Raw genomic sequence first — 12,991 nt, 5'->3', positions numbered from 1 at the left:
AGGAGCAGTCTGCCAGCTCCCAAGAGCCTGCCAGGGGCTGGAGAAGGCGGGCAACTTCCTGGTCCAGGGCGGAGATCATGGACCTTATGCAGGTTGGGGGGATGCCCCCAACATCCATGATCTCGGCACTAGATGGAGGAATGCAACCATCTATGGCAGGATAGCTGCCAGCCTGGCCACCAAAGGCTACATGCAAACCCAAGAGCAGGTTTGCATGAAAATCAAGTTGGTCTGGGGAGACCCCCAAACCTGAACTTCCCCCTTCCAGCTCCCTCCTCCCAGGTTTCCTCCTCCCCTCTTCCACCCTCTCTTCTCCCCTCTCCCACCTCCTTTCCCCAGTCTCACCAGAGTTTCATTCCCCACCCCCCAGTTTTGTTAAATAAAGAGTTTGTGTTCATGAAAATACATGTATTTTATTTGACATCAGGAAGGGGGGTTAGGGAGAGGTAAGTGGAAGGAAGTGAGGGAGGAATGAGGCACAAGCCCCCAGTGGGGCAGACCAGGGAGGCTCTTAGTGCTCCTCAGGGTGGAAGCTCTCCCGCAGGGCCTCCTGGATACTGATAGCCTCCCAGATGGCAGCCTGCAGCAAGTGCACGAAGCTCACAGCAACGCATCCAAGAGAAGCACCAGAGTGCCCAGGGGCCGCTCTGGCTCCATGTTGCAGAGTGCTGTGGTGTCCCGAGTGAGGGCAACCAGATCATGCAGAGACAATAAGCTTTGCTGTCCCTCATCAAGGTAGGCAAGCAAGCAGGGAATCTTGAGAACCAGCTGTCCCTTTAAGCACAGACCTCAGATAGCCTCAGGCAGCAGCCACACAAAGTAACTCCTGACCTGATGCCCTGCCGGACCTGGTTCCGGCCGGCCTTCAATGTGATTCAGCGTCCACTCAGTGTGGACGCGCTATTTTGAAATAGCAGAACGCTATTTCGAAATGTATTTTGTGTGTAGACGTGTTATTTTGAAATAACTTATTTCAAATTAACTATTTCAAAATAAGATATTTCGAAATAATGCTGTTGTGTAGACATACCCTCAGTAAGCATGTCTGAAAAGCAGAAGGCATTTTATGATAGCTCAGTTGCAGAAGCAGAAGCCAAGATGCTGGAAAGAGAAGTAAGGGGACGGACAGATTAAATTGCGTAGAAGTCTACATGTGCCCCAGAGTCGAACATGTCCTCCAGCAGAAGGCTCACTAGCTTTTGGGCTGACAGGCTGCAGTCCACCAATTGTCCACTATTCTTCATGTTAAGGAGCTGCCGGCGTATTTCTGGGTCTCCTGATTTTGTGCGGGCCAGCTGCTGCATTTCTGTGTCCAGGGGACCTGGAGCGGCAAGGGGAACAGAAAAGGCCAGTCATGTGACAAATGGAATGCAGAAGCCTGTCAATCATTCTGCTACTCAGCCCCTGGTTGGCTGCAAGAGCAGCCCAGGTGACAGGAAATAGGAGGCAAAGGCAATGGGGAAAATGCTGTTCTCCGCACATCAGCTACATCTGGAGCAAGTGTTGACGCCAGGGACCTGAAATCAATAGGCTCACACCTCCACTGCCTTGCCCTTTCTATTTATAGTCACACTTGCGCAGAAAGTGCAAAAAACCCCAAAACAAAACAAAAAAAACTGCAGCCAAGCCGGAGTGCTAGTGTTTTGCCTTCATCCACACAGTAAATGAGGCCACAAGGCAATGAAGAATTCAGCTCACCTGATTCTCTCTTAATTCAGTGGGAGCAGGAGTGGGTCTAATGTAAAAAGTACCCACCCTAATGCCCACTGAAGTCAAGCAAAAACATTCTTCCCACTAACATCAGTGAATATTGGATCAAGCTCTTGTCTCAGATTTACACCAGATAAGAATTTGGCCCACTGTCATTATCGAAAAGCAGATGCTCCAAACATAGAACCTGTCTTTAAGAAGGAGAACCAAGAGCACCAGGGGAATCACAGGCCAGTCGTCAGCCTCAGTTGGATACCTAAAAAGTTCCTGAAACAAATGATTAAGCAGTCAATTTGTGAGCACGTGGAGGATAAAAGGGTTATAAGGAATAGCCAGCATGGATTTATCAAGAACGAGTCCTGTCAAACCAACTTAACTTCCTTCTTTGACAAGCCTACTGGATGGAGGGGGAGCAGATGTGAAATACCTTGATTTTAGTAAAGTTTTTGATACATTCCCATGTGACATTCTCATAAGCAAACTAGAGAAATGCAAAACTAGATGAAATTACCATTGCTGAAAGGCCATAAAGAGTAGTTATCAATGGGTTGCCATCAAACCAAGAGGACATATGTAGTACGGTCCTGAAAGGTGAGTCAAGTCCACTACTAGTCAATATTTTCATTGATAACTTAGGCTATGTCGAGACTGCAAAGAAAAGTTGGAAAACAATACGCAAATTGTGAACCGCAATTTGCGTATCTTTTCCCGCTTTTTTTTCTGAGGAGGCTTTTCTGAAATGTGGTCCATCTACATGGGGCCAAACTTTGGAAAAATCTCCTCTTTCGGAACATCACTTCTTCCTCATACAATGAGGAATACAGGGATGTCGAAAGAACATGCCCGCTTTTTCTGTTTGTAGACGTGCCCTTGGAGGGGAAGATGACAAGAGAAAAGTTGTATATTCATTCTGCACTTGCATTACTGCATGACGCCTTAAACTACAAATGACCCTTGCAAAAAAAAAAAAATGATTCTTCACTATTCGTGCCATTAGGTGGACAACACTTTATAATTTGTTTGTTGAGTAGATCCTGATGCAGCATGGGGTTCGCTATATGACTGCACTTGTGCTAAGAAGTTCTCTTTAAAAAAATAAAAAGTCAATATACACCAAAGAGGAAGGGAAAGAGTTTAGTCATCCCGGAGATTTCTAGCTTTGACTGGACAACTATTTTCTATATCATACAGAATCTATGAGCTCTCGTGCAAAGAACTGTGTTTCTATGGAAGGACTGGCTTGAAGATAAAGCTTTCTACACATAGTCTGAACACCACTGTCTCCAACTAGTGATCGAGGGGGCCAGTTCTCCCATCTTGCACCCTCAGTTGTGATTAACACCAGTGCAAAGTCAGTGCAAGAGGCTACAGGTTAACACCACTTGGTACAAATCCTTCCTCTTGGCAAGGGGTTAGACTACATGACCTTGGGGTCCCTTCTAGCTGTATGAGTCTATGAATTGTTGATAAAGTTCTAGGCACTACGTTCTGCATCCCCAGCAAAACCGGGACCCTACCTGGGGCATAACTGATAACTCTGACACCAGGCTCTTCAAGGGCCAGGACCTGGAACATCATGTCCCGGGAGGCCTTCCCAGTGCAGTACAATGTCCAGCTCTTGAAGGGTTTCAGGGCACACAGTGAAGAGACATTCACGACCGTCTTGCACAAGCCAGGCTGCCCTGGGAAGGCCTTCAGGATGGACGACGTGAGGCAAAGCGCCGAGGTGACGTTGAAGGCAAAGTAGCTGTTGACTTCGGCGGCGCTGGTGAAATCCACAAAGGATTTGGAAATGTCTCCAAGGGATCCTGAAAAGAGACAGAACATGGCCTAGTACTTGGTATTTACATAGCACTGAATATTGGCAGTGTACTGAGAAACATTAATTACATTTGTCCTACCACATCCCTGTGCAGTATTATCCTGATAGTACAGATAGGGAAACTGAGGCAGGGGAGGTCCTACGACCTAACCACAGGAACTTGACCAACACACAGCCCTGGTCTACACTAGGGCTTTATTTCAAAATAACTCTCCTCAAGTCAAATTAATAAGTGACATGCCCACCTTACCAAGCCCATTATTTCGAAATAACAGGCCGCTTATTCTGAAATCTGTACTCCTTTTCAAGGTAACGGTAGTGTGGACACTCCAGTGCTGCTATTTCAAAATAATTACTCCCCAGAGCAATTCAAATAATTTACTCCCCAGTGTTTCCTGGGGCTCTAAGTCAAACTAATGTGTCCACAATAACAGAGCCTGCCTCAGACTAATTTTGAGGCTCGTGGGGACGCACTATTTTGATTTTGTTATTTCAGAAGATATTAAATCGATTTTAGTTATTTCAAAATAGTTTTGAAGTGTAGACATGCCCACACAGAGGCCTTCACTAACCCACAGATTAGTGATGAGTACAGCCACCAGCACAACTGCACCAGTGCACAGCCTCAACACAGACAATCAAAGCCAATATTAGTACAGTTGTGGCTTATCCTAATTTCAAGTACAGGTAAGATCCATTGATGCAAACAGCAGATTTGCTTGTCTACAACGGGGCTGTGTCTACACTGGGCCACTTATTCCGGAAAATCAGCCGCTTTTCCGGAATAAGCTGCGAGCTATCTACACTGGCCCTTGAATTTCCGGAAAAGCAACGATGCTCTACTGTACAAAATCAGCCGCTATTCTGGAAAAACTATTCTACTCCCGCTCGGGCATAAGTCCTTATTCCGGAACACTGTTCTGGAAAAGGGCCAGTGTAGACAACCCAGTAGTCTTTTCTGGAAAAAAGCCCTGATCGCGAAAATGGCAATCGGGGCTCTTTTCCGGAAAAGCGCGTCTACATTGGCCACAGATGCTTTTTTGGAAAAAGGGCTTTTCCGGAAAAGCAGCTTGCCAATGTAGACGCTCCTTTTCCGGAAAAACTGAAAACGGAATAGTATTCCGTTTTAAGCATTTCCGGAAATTCATGCCAGTGTAGACACAGCCCAGGGCTGTGCACCATGCAGCTACACTGATGGAGGTAATCAGAGCACATCCCCAGAGTAGAAAAGGACCTATATGATGCTGGGCAAATCCCCATGAAAAATGTCGGGTGTAGACAAAGACAGAGGCAATGACAGAGCCAGGAAAAAAAGTCAGGAGTTCTGGCATTTTTGTTTTTACAGCCCCAGCTTCATGATCCATCATTCCTAGAGCCCAGTGATTTTCTACCAGTCTCCTCTTTGTTTCCCCTTATCTCTGCGGCTGGCATCCACCCGCCAGAAGAGTACTCTTCGATTATCTTTTAAAAATACTAAGGCATTTTGATTCGTTTTCTGCAAGAGATTATGGACAGACGCGCCATTCTCACTTAGTCTGAATTGGTAATGGTCTGTCACACTACATCCTACTTAAAAGGAACTTAGAGACACAGCATCCCTGCCCAACACCATATTGGGCACCTGCCCCCCACCCACTATAGTCCCCCCAACAACCCCTCCTCAGTGTCCCCACCACACACATCCAGCCCACCCTCTATTGCCCCTCCCTACAGTCCATTCTTCCATCAGTATTACTGCCCCTCATGCTGGAAGGCACCAGCTATAGGAGGTTTCACCTGCATTGTTGATGATGAGGAGTCGCTGCAGATCAGCAGCTCCTAGTAGCTTGTGCAGGACCACTTGGAGCACCAGCTGTACCCCATCCTCGGTGCCCAGGTCAGCTGGCACAGAATTCACTGTCAGCCCAGGGAAACTGCACTGCAACTTGGCCTCCAGCTCGGCCAGAGCCCCCCGGGATCGGGCCACCAGGAACAGGATGGAGCCAGCCTCCAACTGTGGGGCCAGCAGCAGGGCCAGGCTCCGGCCGAAGCCCCGGGATGCTCCAGTGATGATGCAGGCAGCCTTGCCCAAGGAGGGCTGCCTTTGCTGGGCTGTATCTCTAGCTTCCATGTGCTTGCTTCGGCTGCAGCTAGAGTGGGGCACACCAAACAGGCCAACGGACAGATATTAGACACCATGAAACTCCTCCTCCAGTCAGCTGAGTCCAACGTTCTGTGAGTCACGATTTGGAATTCTAAGGCATTGCTTAAGAATTCTGAGACACCCTCAATGCTTCCTGATTGGCTGTCACTTCTGCCCCACCCCCAGTGTGTTTGTGAGTGTTTAACTGGCTGGTTAAGGGAAGCTCTAGTTATAATCACATGCCTAGAAAGTAAATGAATACAAATGTAAGGTATAATAAAGAAAGAAGTGAGATTCTGCTCTGAGAAATGACTTAGTAAGAAAAGCCAGCTTCATCTGTGACATCCTGAGGGAATCCATGAGTGCAAGGACTTGCCTGTACAGCAAGTCCTTGGGATCCGAGATTCATCCTTGTCCTCTTCCTGATGGAGTGACCTGCATACGCTCTTGACAATCGGAATCATTAGGCACCTTAAGCTGGATCTCAACACCACAAGGGTTTGATGCAAACTGAAATTGCGCTGCTATAACATCTGCGTGGGTAAGCAGGGCCAAAAAAGGTGCAGACAGACTGTTTCCTGTGGCTCTCTAGCTACCCACAGTGCATCACTGTCAAAGTCGGTGGCTGTCTCCCTAACGAGGACACGCCACTTCAAACTACATTGAATTCTTGCCCACCCTGGGGACATAGACCTTCGACTTTGCACACTCAGTTGACCAGCAATAGATTCAACCTCATCTTGTACTGTAGACATGGCTTTAGTGGTTGCTGTCAAGAGGGTCTTTGAGCTATAAACAATCACAGACTTCATTAAGGCTGATGTGTGTGTCATATTTCTTTCAGGATAATGGGAAGGAGCAATTAAATGCCTCGTATTATGATAGCTGAAAACAATAGGACACCACTTCCCAAGACAATGGGCCGCATGCAATGTTCCCTCTAATTTTTTTTCATCCATGTGCAAAATAAATTTTATGATGTGCACTGAGGCATGTATGGATGTGCACCACCAGTAGAAACACATGCTGCCTATTGTGGGCACTCTTCTAATCAGCTGGGTGGCATTTGAATCTCTCCTGGGTGGTCACCCAAGTGCTCCGTTTACAGGGAACACTGGAGAAATCTGAAGGATTTCCCTGTGACTAGTTACAAATGCAGGGGTGACAGGGCTGACTGCTTGAGACTGTCTGTCTCTGTGTTCTAAGACTTCTCTCCACGATGCAGGCTACAGAGACACAGCTACAGCCCCGTCACTATGCTGCTGTAACCCCGGAGGGTAGAAGCACACTCCAGCACCAGAAAGGTTTTTCCCATTGCTGCGACAGCACCACAACCATGCATGGCAATTGCCAGGTTGATGGACTCATTCTTGCATCGTCCTAGCCACATCCACACCAGGGATTAGGCCAGCATAGCCCCCTGAAGCCACATAGCTCTATCAATCTCAGTGTGGACCAGGCCTAAGGAACAAGGCAGAAAGTGAGAGAAGCCCGTCCTGAGAGAGCCAGGAGACATTGCTCCTGGGGATGCAGAACTGGCTGGAGATTGGGGAATTGTGAGCAAGGAAACGGTCTGCAGTTGTTAGTTCCTCCTCTGTTCAGGGAAACGGGACATTGTGCTCATCCTCTGTAAATAAATAGGATTGCACGAAAGAAATACCTGACTGGGATCAGTAGTTTTCCCTCCTAACAGAAACAATCCACTAAGTCCTGAAATATTGGGTAACTGATTGGGCCAAAAGAGGCCAAGAATCTGAGCATGGAGAGCATTTGGCTCTGTGTTTGGTGCACTGACAGGCTCTGGAAGAACAAGGCCCTATTTTCAATGCTCGTCTTCATTTCTGTAGGCCGTCATTTGTAAGAGTGACTAATGATTTTGGAGCCTCTGGGTCTGGATTCTCAGCTGGTGACACACTGAAAGTGGCCCTGAGGATCTGTAGATGGATGCTCAATATTTTTCCTTTTTCAAAGCACAGATCCTCAGCTGCAGTAACCTGGTGTCACGTTATTGGATTCTAAAGTTCACTGTTGCACTCATGGGGAGAGAAGGGGTGTTTGCCCCAAAAGTCTGTACAAAGGGGGTCATGTGAGATGTTGAATGAAAGCTTATGTTCTACTGATTCTGTATATGCTATTCATGTACTTGTATAATATCTGTATGTGGAGTTATAAACATGTATTCTGTGTTGATGCTGGAAGATTCTCTGTCTGAGATAGAGCAATAGGCAACGAATGTTCAGCCAGTGGCTATGCTAATTAGCAAGGAGACAATGAATCTCTAGGTGCCAATACACACCTGAGGAGTGTGACTGATACCTGCACATCAGCCAGGGCATAATGGGTGCCAGCATGTGAAACAGAGATAGATCGCTCAGCCATGTGACCTGCTCTGGCCAGGAGAGGTATATAAGTGCCATATGGCAACCTCCATCTTGTCTTCAGTTTAGCTCCTGATCTCAGATGCAGCCTTGCAGGGAACAATGAGCTGGAAAGAACCATGGACCCATCCTGGCATAGGATGTACACCAGAGACTTATAAGATAGCAGTTTACAACATCTCTGCTAAGAGCCTGTATCAAGAACTGGGAGATTCGATGCATGTAATGTATTCTCCTTAATAACCTCACTCTCACGCTTTTCTTTCTTTTAGTAATAAACCTTTAGATTGTGGCTCAGCGTGATCTTGTGGATAAAATCCAGAGTGTAAATTAATTGGGATCTGTGGCTGGTTTCTTGGAAGAAACGGAAGAACCCGTTCGGGATAGGTGAGATTGGATTTTAACAACCCACACCTGTGTGCAGGCCCGGGGCTGATTGGGGCACAGGAAGAGCTGGGATGTCAGAGGGGTTTTGTTCGTGAGGCTTCTGACTGGCCATACTGGCAGCCAAAGCACTCGGTGTGACTGGTTTGTGACCTGTTTGGAAGGTCTCCAGTCTGGGGCTGTAAGGAGCCCCGAGTTTTGAGCATTTCGCCCTGAGCAGATGCCCTCAGCTGTGCCCAGACCCGCTCCGTCCCGTCCCATCACAGAGGGGTGCTCAATATTTTTCCTTTTTCAAACACAGATGTGGCCAGATCCTCAGCCGCAGTCACCTGGTACAGCTCGATTGAAATCAATGGAGCGACGCTGGTTTACACCAGCTGAGGATGTGGGCCGCAGAGCGAGGTGTTGCTAGGCACAAATATTGCCGGCGAAGGGGTCAGCTACATTTGGAAATTTACCAAGATAAGTATTCCAAAACAACGATTGAATCATTACTAATCAAATTATAATCGCCTTTATGAATATTCATTAAATTACGAATTACTCTGGAATAGCTATTCTGGTACATTGTCAACTGTGGACAAGCCTTTTATGGCATTGTTGAATAATTTTCCGGTGGGCTCCATGAAGACATTTGGCATTGTAGAATTACATGCTAGGATTGCAGAAAGAGAAAATCAATGTCTGTCACTTTTCCCTACCAAAACATCTTTCAGGGGGAATTACTACTATTGTGTGTTTGCTTTCCTCACTTTGACAACTCATCTGACACAACAGGGCATTGTTTCTATGCTTGGGGTGGTGTTCTTCCTTGACGTCACATGGGCGGAGTGCTGGTATCCGTGACTTCCTTCTTTGGTGCCAGCGTGGTCTATTTTTTAGCAGTAGCATACATGGGCCTCTCTCAAGTCCTTTATGTCAAAGAATGGCATTGATTGTTGTAAGTGCAAATTCCGCTCTTGCATGTTTATGTGAATCTAGTTGCCATGCAAAAGTTTCCTCCTTTAACTGAGTCATTGCACAGTCTTTTGAAGACCCATTGAATGGTGCCTTGTCCCATGAGCGAGCCCTGTGGCTTTTGACTGGACAGATTGTGGAGCAAGGTACTGTTCAGGGAGATGAGAATCCCATCCTTTATGAGCAGCATTTGATTTACAGTCCAAGTTTTTAAGGCTGTGTCTACACTATAGCTTATTCCAGCATAATTTGTGTCACTCAAGGAGGAGGTAGTTGCTTATTCATACCGGCATAAGCACTTGCATGTACTTGCAATGTCGGTGGGAGAACTTTTCCTGACAACATAGCTTCTGCCATTGGTGGAGAACATTTATTATGCTGACAGGGGAGAGCTCTTCATCTACTACATCATACGGCATTGTGACGGGTGTGCATACCCTGCACCAGGCCAGGAGGGCTTAATGCCCTGTAGGCAGGGTGGTGGCTGAAAACCTTCCAGAGATGCAAAGCCACCTCGCTGGAATGGAGTGCAGAGCTCACCATTATACGACACTGGGGTAAACCGCACGTGACAGACCCTGGAGCAGAAGACACCCACGGGAGTGCTGTCCTCACAGTGCAAATGCACGTGGCCATCGCTGCATGGAAGCTGGCAATTCCTGATTGCTGGGCATGGGTGGCAGGTATAGGGGGAAGGGGAGGCATTGCCTTCCCAAACTGTCAAGCGTGGCTTCACCCACACTCTGCTTCCTGCTTCAGCAGGGCTCCTAGCCATGCTGAGGCTGCGGCCATGCACTGCTCCTCCGTGCTCTGGGGCTGGGAAGGCTGGGGCCGGGTGCCCTCTTCCCTCCCCATTCTTAGGGGAGGGGGAGGCTGGGCCCACACACCGCCCACCCTCCCTGTGCTCTGGGGCTGAGGAGGCTTGGGGCTGAGGACCTGCCTCTGTAGTGTGGAGTGGCTTGCGGGAGGAGGGGGAGCTGGAACCCTGCCTCTGTGGTGGTGGAGAGCTTGGCTCCTGACTGGGGCAGGGCTTTGGGTGGTAGAGGCGGGGCTGCCTCTCCCAGCCCTAGGTTCACCCACTGCCCATGCTGCTGTGGGTCCGTTGTGAATTGGTTTGGAGTTGGGACGTTCACTGTGGGGATTGGAGTGATGTTACAGGCACCTCTTTTTCACTTTCTCTTGGCAAGCACACCGCATGGCCAAAGCCCTAAACAGGGTGGCTGCGTCTAGATTGGTGCTTTCTTTGATAGGATAACGAGCCTTGTGGATAAGGGAGAAGCGGTGGATGTCATATACCTAGACTTTAGTAAGGCATTTGATACGGTCTCACATGATATTCTTATTGATAAACTAGGCAAATATAACTTAGATAGGGCCACGATAAGGTGGGTGCATAATTGGCTGCATAACCATAGTCAGAGAGTTGTTGTTAACGGTTCTAAATCCTGCTGGATAGGGATAACAAGTGGAGTTCCTCAAGGGTCTGTTTTGGGACCCGTACTGTTCAATATCTTCATCAATGATGTAGATATTGGGATAGAGAGTACGCTTATTAAGTTTGCAGATGATACCAAACTGGGTGGGGTTGCGACTTCTTTGGAGGATAGGGACATAATTCAAAATGACCTTAGCAAGTTAGAGAAATGGTCAGAGGTAAACAGGATGAGGTTTAATAAAGAGAAATGCAAAGTGCTCCACTTAGGAAGGAACAATCAGTTCCATACATACAAGATGGGAAGCGACTGTCTAGGAAGGAGCATGGCGGAAAGGGATCTAGGGGTCATAGTGGACCACAAGTTGAATATGAGTCAACAGTGTGATGCTGTTGCAAAAAAAGCAAATATGATTCTAGGTTGTATCAACAGGTGTGTTGTAAGCAAAACTCGTGAAGTCATTCTGCCGCTCTACTCTGCACTAGTTAGGCCTCAGCTGGAGTACTGTGTCCAGTTCTGGGCGCCACATTTCAAGAAATATGTGGAGAAATTGGAAAGGGTACAGAGAAGAGCGACAAGAATGATTAAAGGTTTAGAGAACATGACCTATGAAGCCAGGCTTCATGAACTGGGCTTGTTTAGTTTGGAAAAAAGAAGATTACGGGGGGACATGATAGCGGTTTTCAAATATCTAAAGGGGTGTCACAAGGAGGAAGGAGAAAATTTGTTCCTCTTGGTTTCTGAGGACAGGACAAGGAGTAATGGGCTTAAAGTGCAGCAAGGGAGGTTTAGATTGGACATTAGGAAAAAATTCCTAACTGTCAGGGTGGTCAAATATTGGAATAAATTGCCAAGGGAGGTGGTGGAATCTCCCTCTCTGGAGATATTTAAGAACAGGTTAGATAGACATCTGTCAGGGATGGTGTAGACGGAGCTTGGTCCTGCCTTGAGGGCGGGGGGCTGGACTCGATGACCTCTTGAGGTCCCTTCCAGTCCTATGATTCTATGATTTTCCGGGAATGGTTTTAACGGAAAAGTTTTCCGTTAAAAGCATTTTCGGAACAGAGCGTCTAGATTTGCAGAAAAGCGTCTGTGCCAAAGCACTTTTTGCAGAAAAGCATCCGTGCCAATCTAGACGCGCTTTTCCGCAAAAAAGCCCCAATCACCATTTTCACGATCGGGGCTTTTTTGCGGAAAACAAATCTCAGCTGTCTACACTGGCCCTTTTGTGCAAAAGCTTTGTGCAAAAGGACTTTTGCCCGAACGGGAGCAGCATAGTATTTCCGCAAGAAGCACTGATTTCTTACAGCAGGAAGTAAGTACTTTTGCGGAAATTCAAGTGGCCAGTGTAGACAGCTGGCAAGTTTTTCTGGAAAAGCAGCTGATTTTCTGGAAAAATTGGCCAGTCTAGACACAGCTGGTGATTTCAGCCCAGGAAGGAAAAGGGCAAGACGGGTCAAAGATCTGGGTGGTTTCAGAGGGTGATCCACACAGGTGCCTCTGGATACTGGCACCATTTGCCACAGGTGGGGTCACAAAAGCTGGTATCTCACACCTGAGGATAACAGGGAATGCGTGAGTGCGTGTCTGCATACATGCAGCTTCAGATGGGGTCCATATGCTGTTTGCCCGTATGCTGCTTTGGTTCCTTCAGCAGTAATTGTCAATTAACATGGCGATGTTTCCTACAGCGGGGGGAAGAAACAAGGCAGCTCTGCCAAGAAACTGGCAGCGGATTGCAGAGCACCATCAGGAAAGTTTCCTAGAGACCTGGGTGGAGGATTCCCAGACAGCGTGATGTGCGTTAAACTTTTCTGCAGGTCCCACACTGTGTAGCTGCACAAGGAATGAGAAGCAGCCGCAAATTGTCCTAGTGTTATTCATTTCTATCTCTTTTCCTACTTCTATCATGACAAAAAAGAGGAAAGGTTGATCTCATGTCCAGCGGTGGATATAGGGCAGGGCGAGCGGGGCGGCTGCCCCGGGCTCCGCGCTTCAGTAGGACCAGCACCAGGGGCGGACTGGCCCAGCAGGATACCGGGAATTTCCCGGTGGGCCATCCGCAGGAGGGCCAGCTGGTGGCTGCTGGAGGAGGCGGGGGATTGTGGCTGGGCGCTGCAGCCCCGCACTCTTGAAATTCCCCAGCGCCAGCCAGTACGGGCCACATGGGGCCGAGGGAGCGCAT

General features: G+C 47.9%; 1 protein-coding gene across 1 annotated transcript; it reads right to left on the bottom strand.

Moving 5' to 3' along the window:
- Positions 1 to 408: 408 nt before the first annotated feature.
- Positions 409 to 5,725, bottom strand: SPR (sepiapterin reductase). The gene is made up of 3 exons (XM_006126869.4): positions 5,309 to 5,725; positions 3,228 to 3,518; positions 409 to 1,321 (listed from the first exon to the last, which is right to left on the bottom strand). Exons 1-3 carry the CDS (start codon positions 5,640 to 5,642, stop codon positions 1,131 to 1,133), a joined length of 816 nt encoding a protein of 271 aa, XP_006126931.3. The 5' UTR covers positions 5,643 to 5,725; the 3' UTR covers positions 409 to 1,130.
- Between the last annotated feature and the right edge of the window lie 7,266 nt (positions 5,726 to 12,991).

Source organism: Pelodiscus sinensis, chromosome 4 (assembly GCF_052426305.1).
Source record: "Pelodiscus sinensis isolate ZL-2025 chromosome 4, ASM5242630v1, whole genome shotgun sequence".
In the NCBI taxonomy this organism is placed as follows: Eukaryota; Metazoa; Chordata; order Testudines; family Trionychidae; genus Pelodiscus; species Pelodiscus sinensis.
The sequence above is the reverse complement of the archived record's forward strand: the minus strand, read 5'-3'. Positions and strand labels throughout refer to the sequence as shown.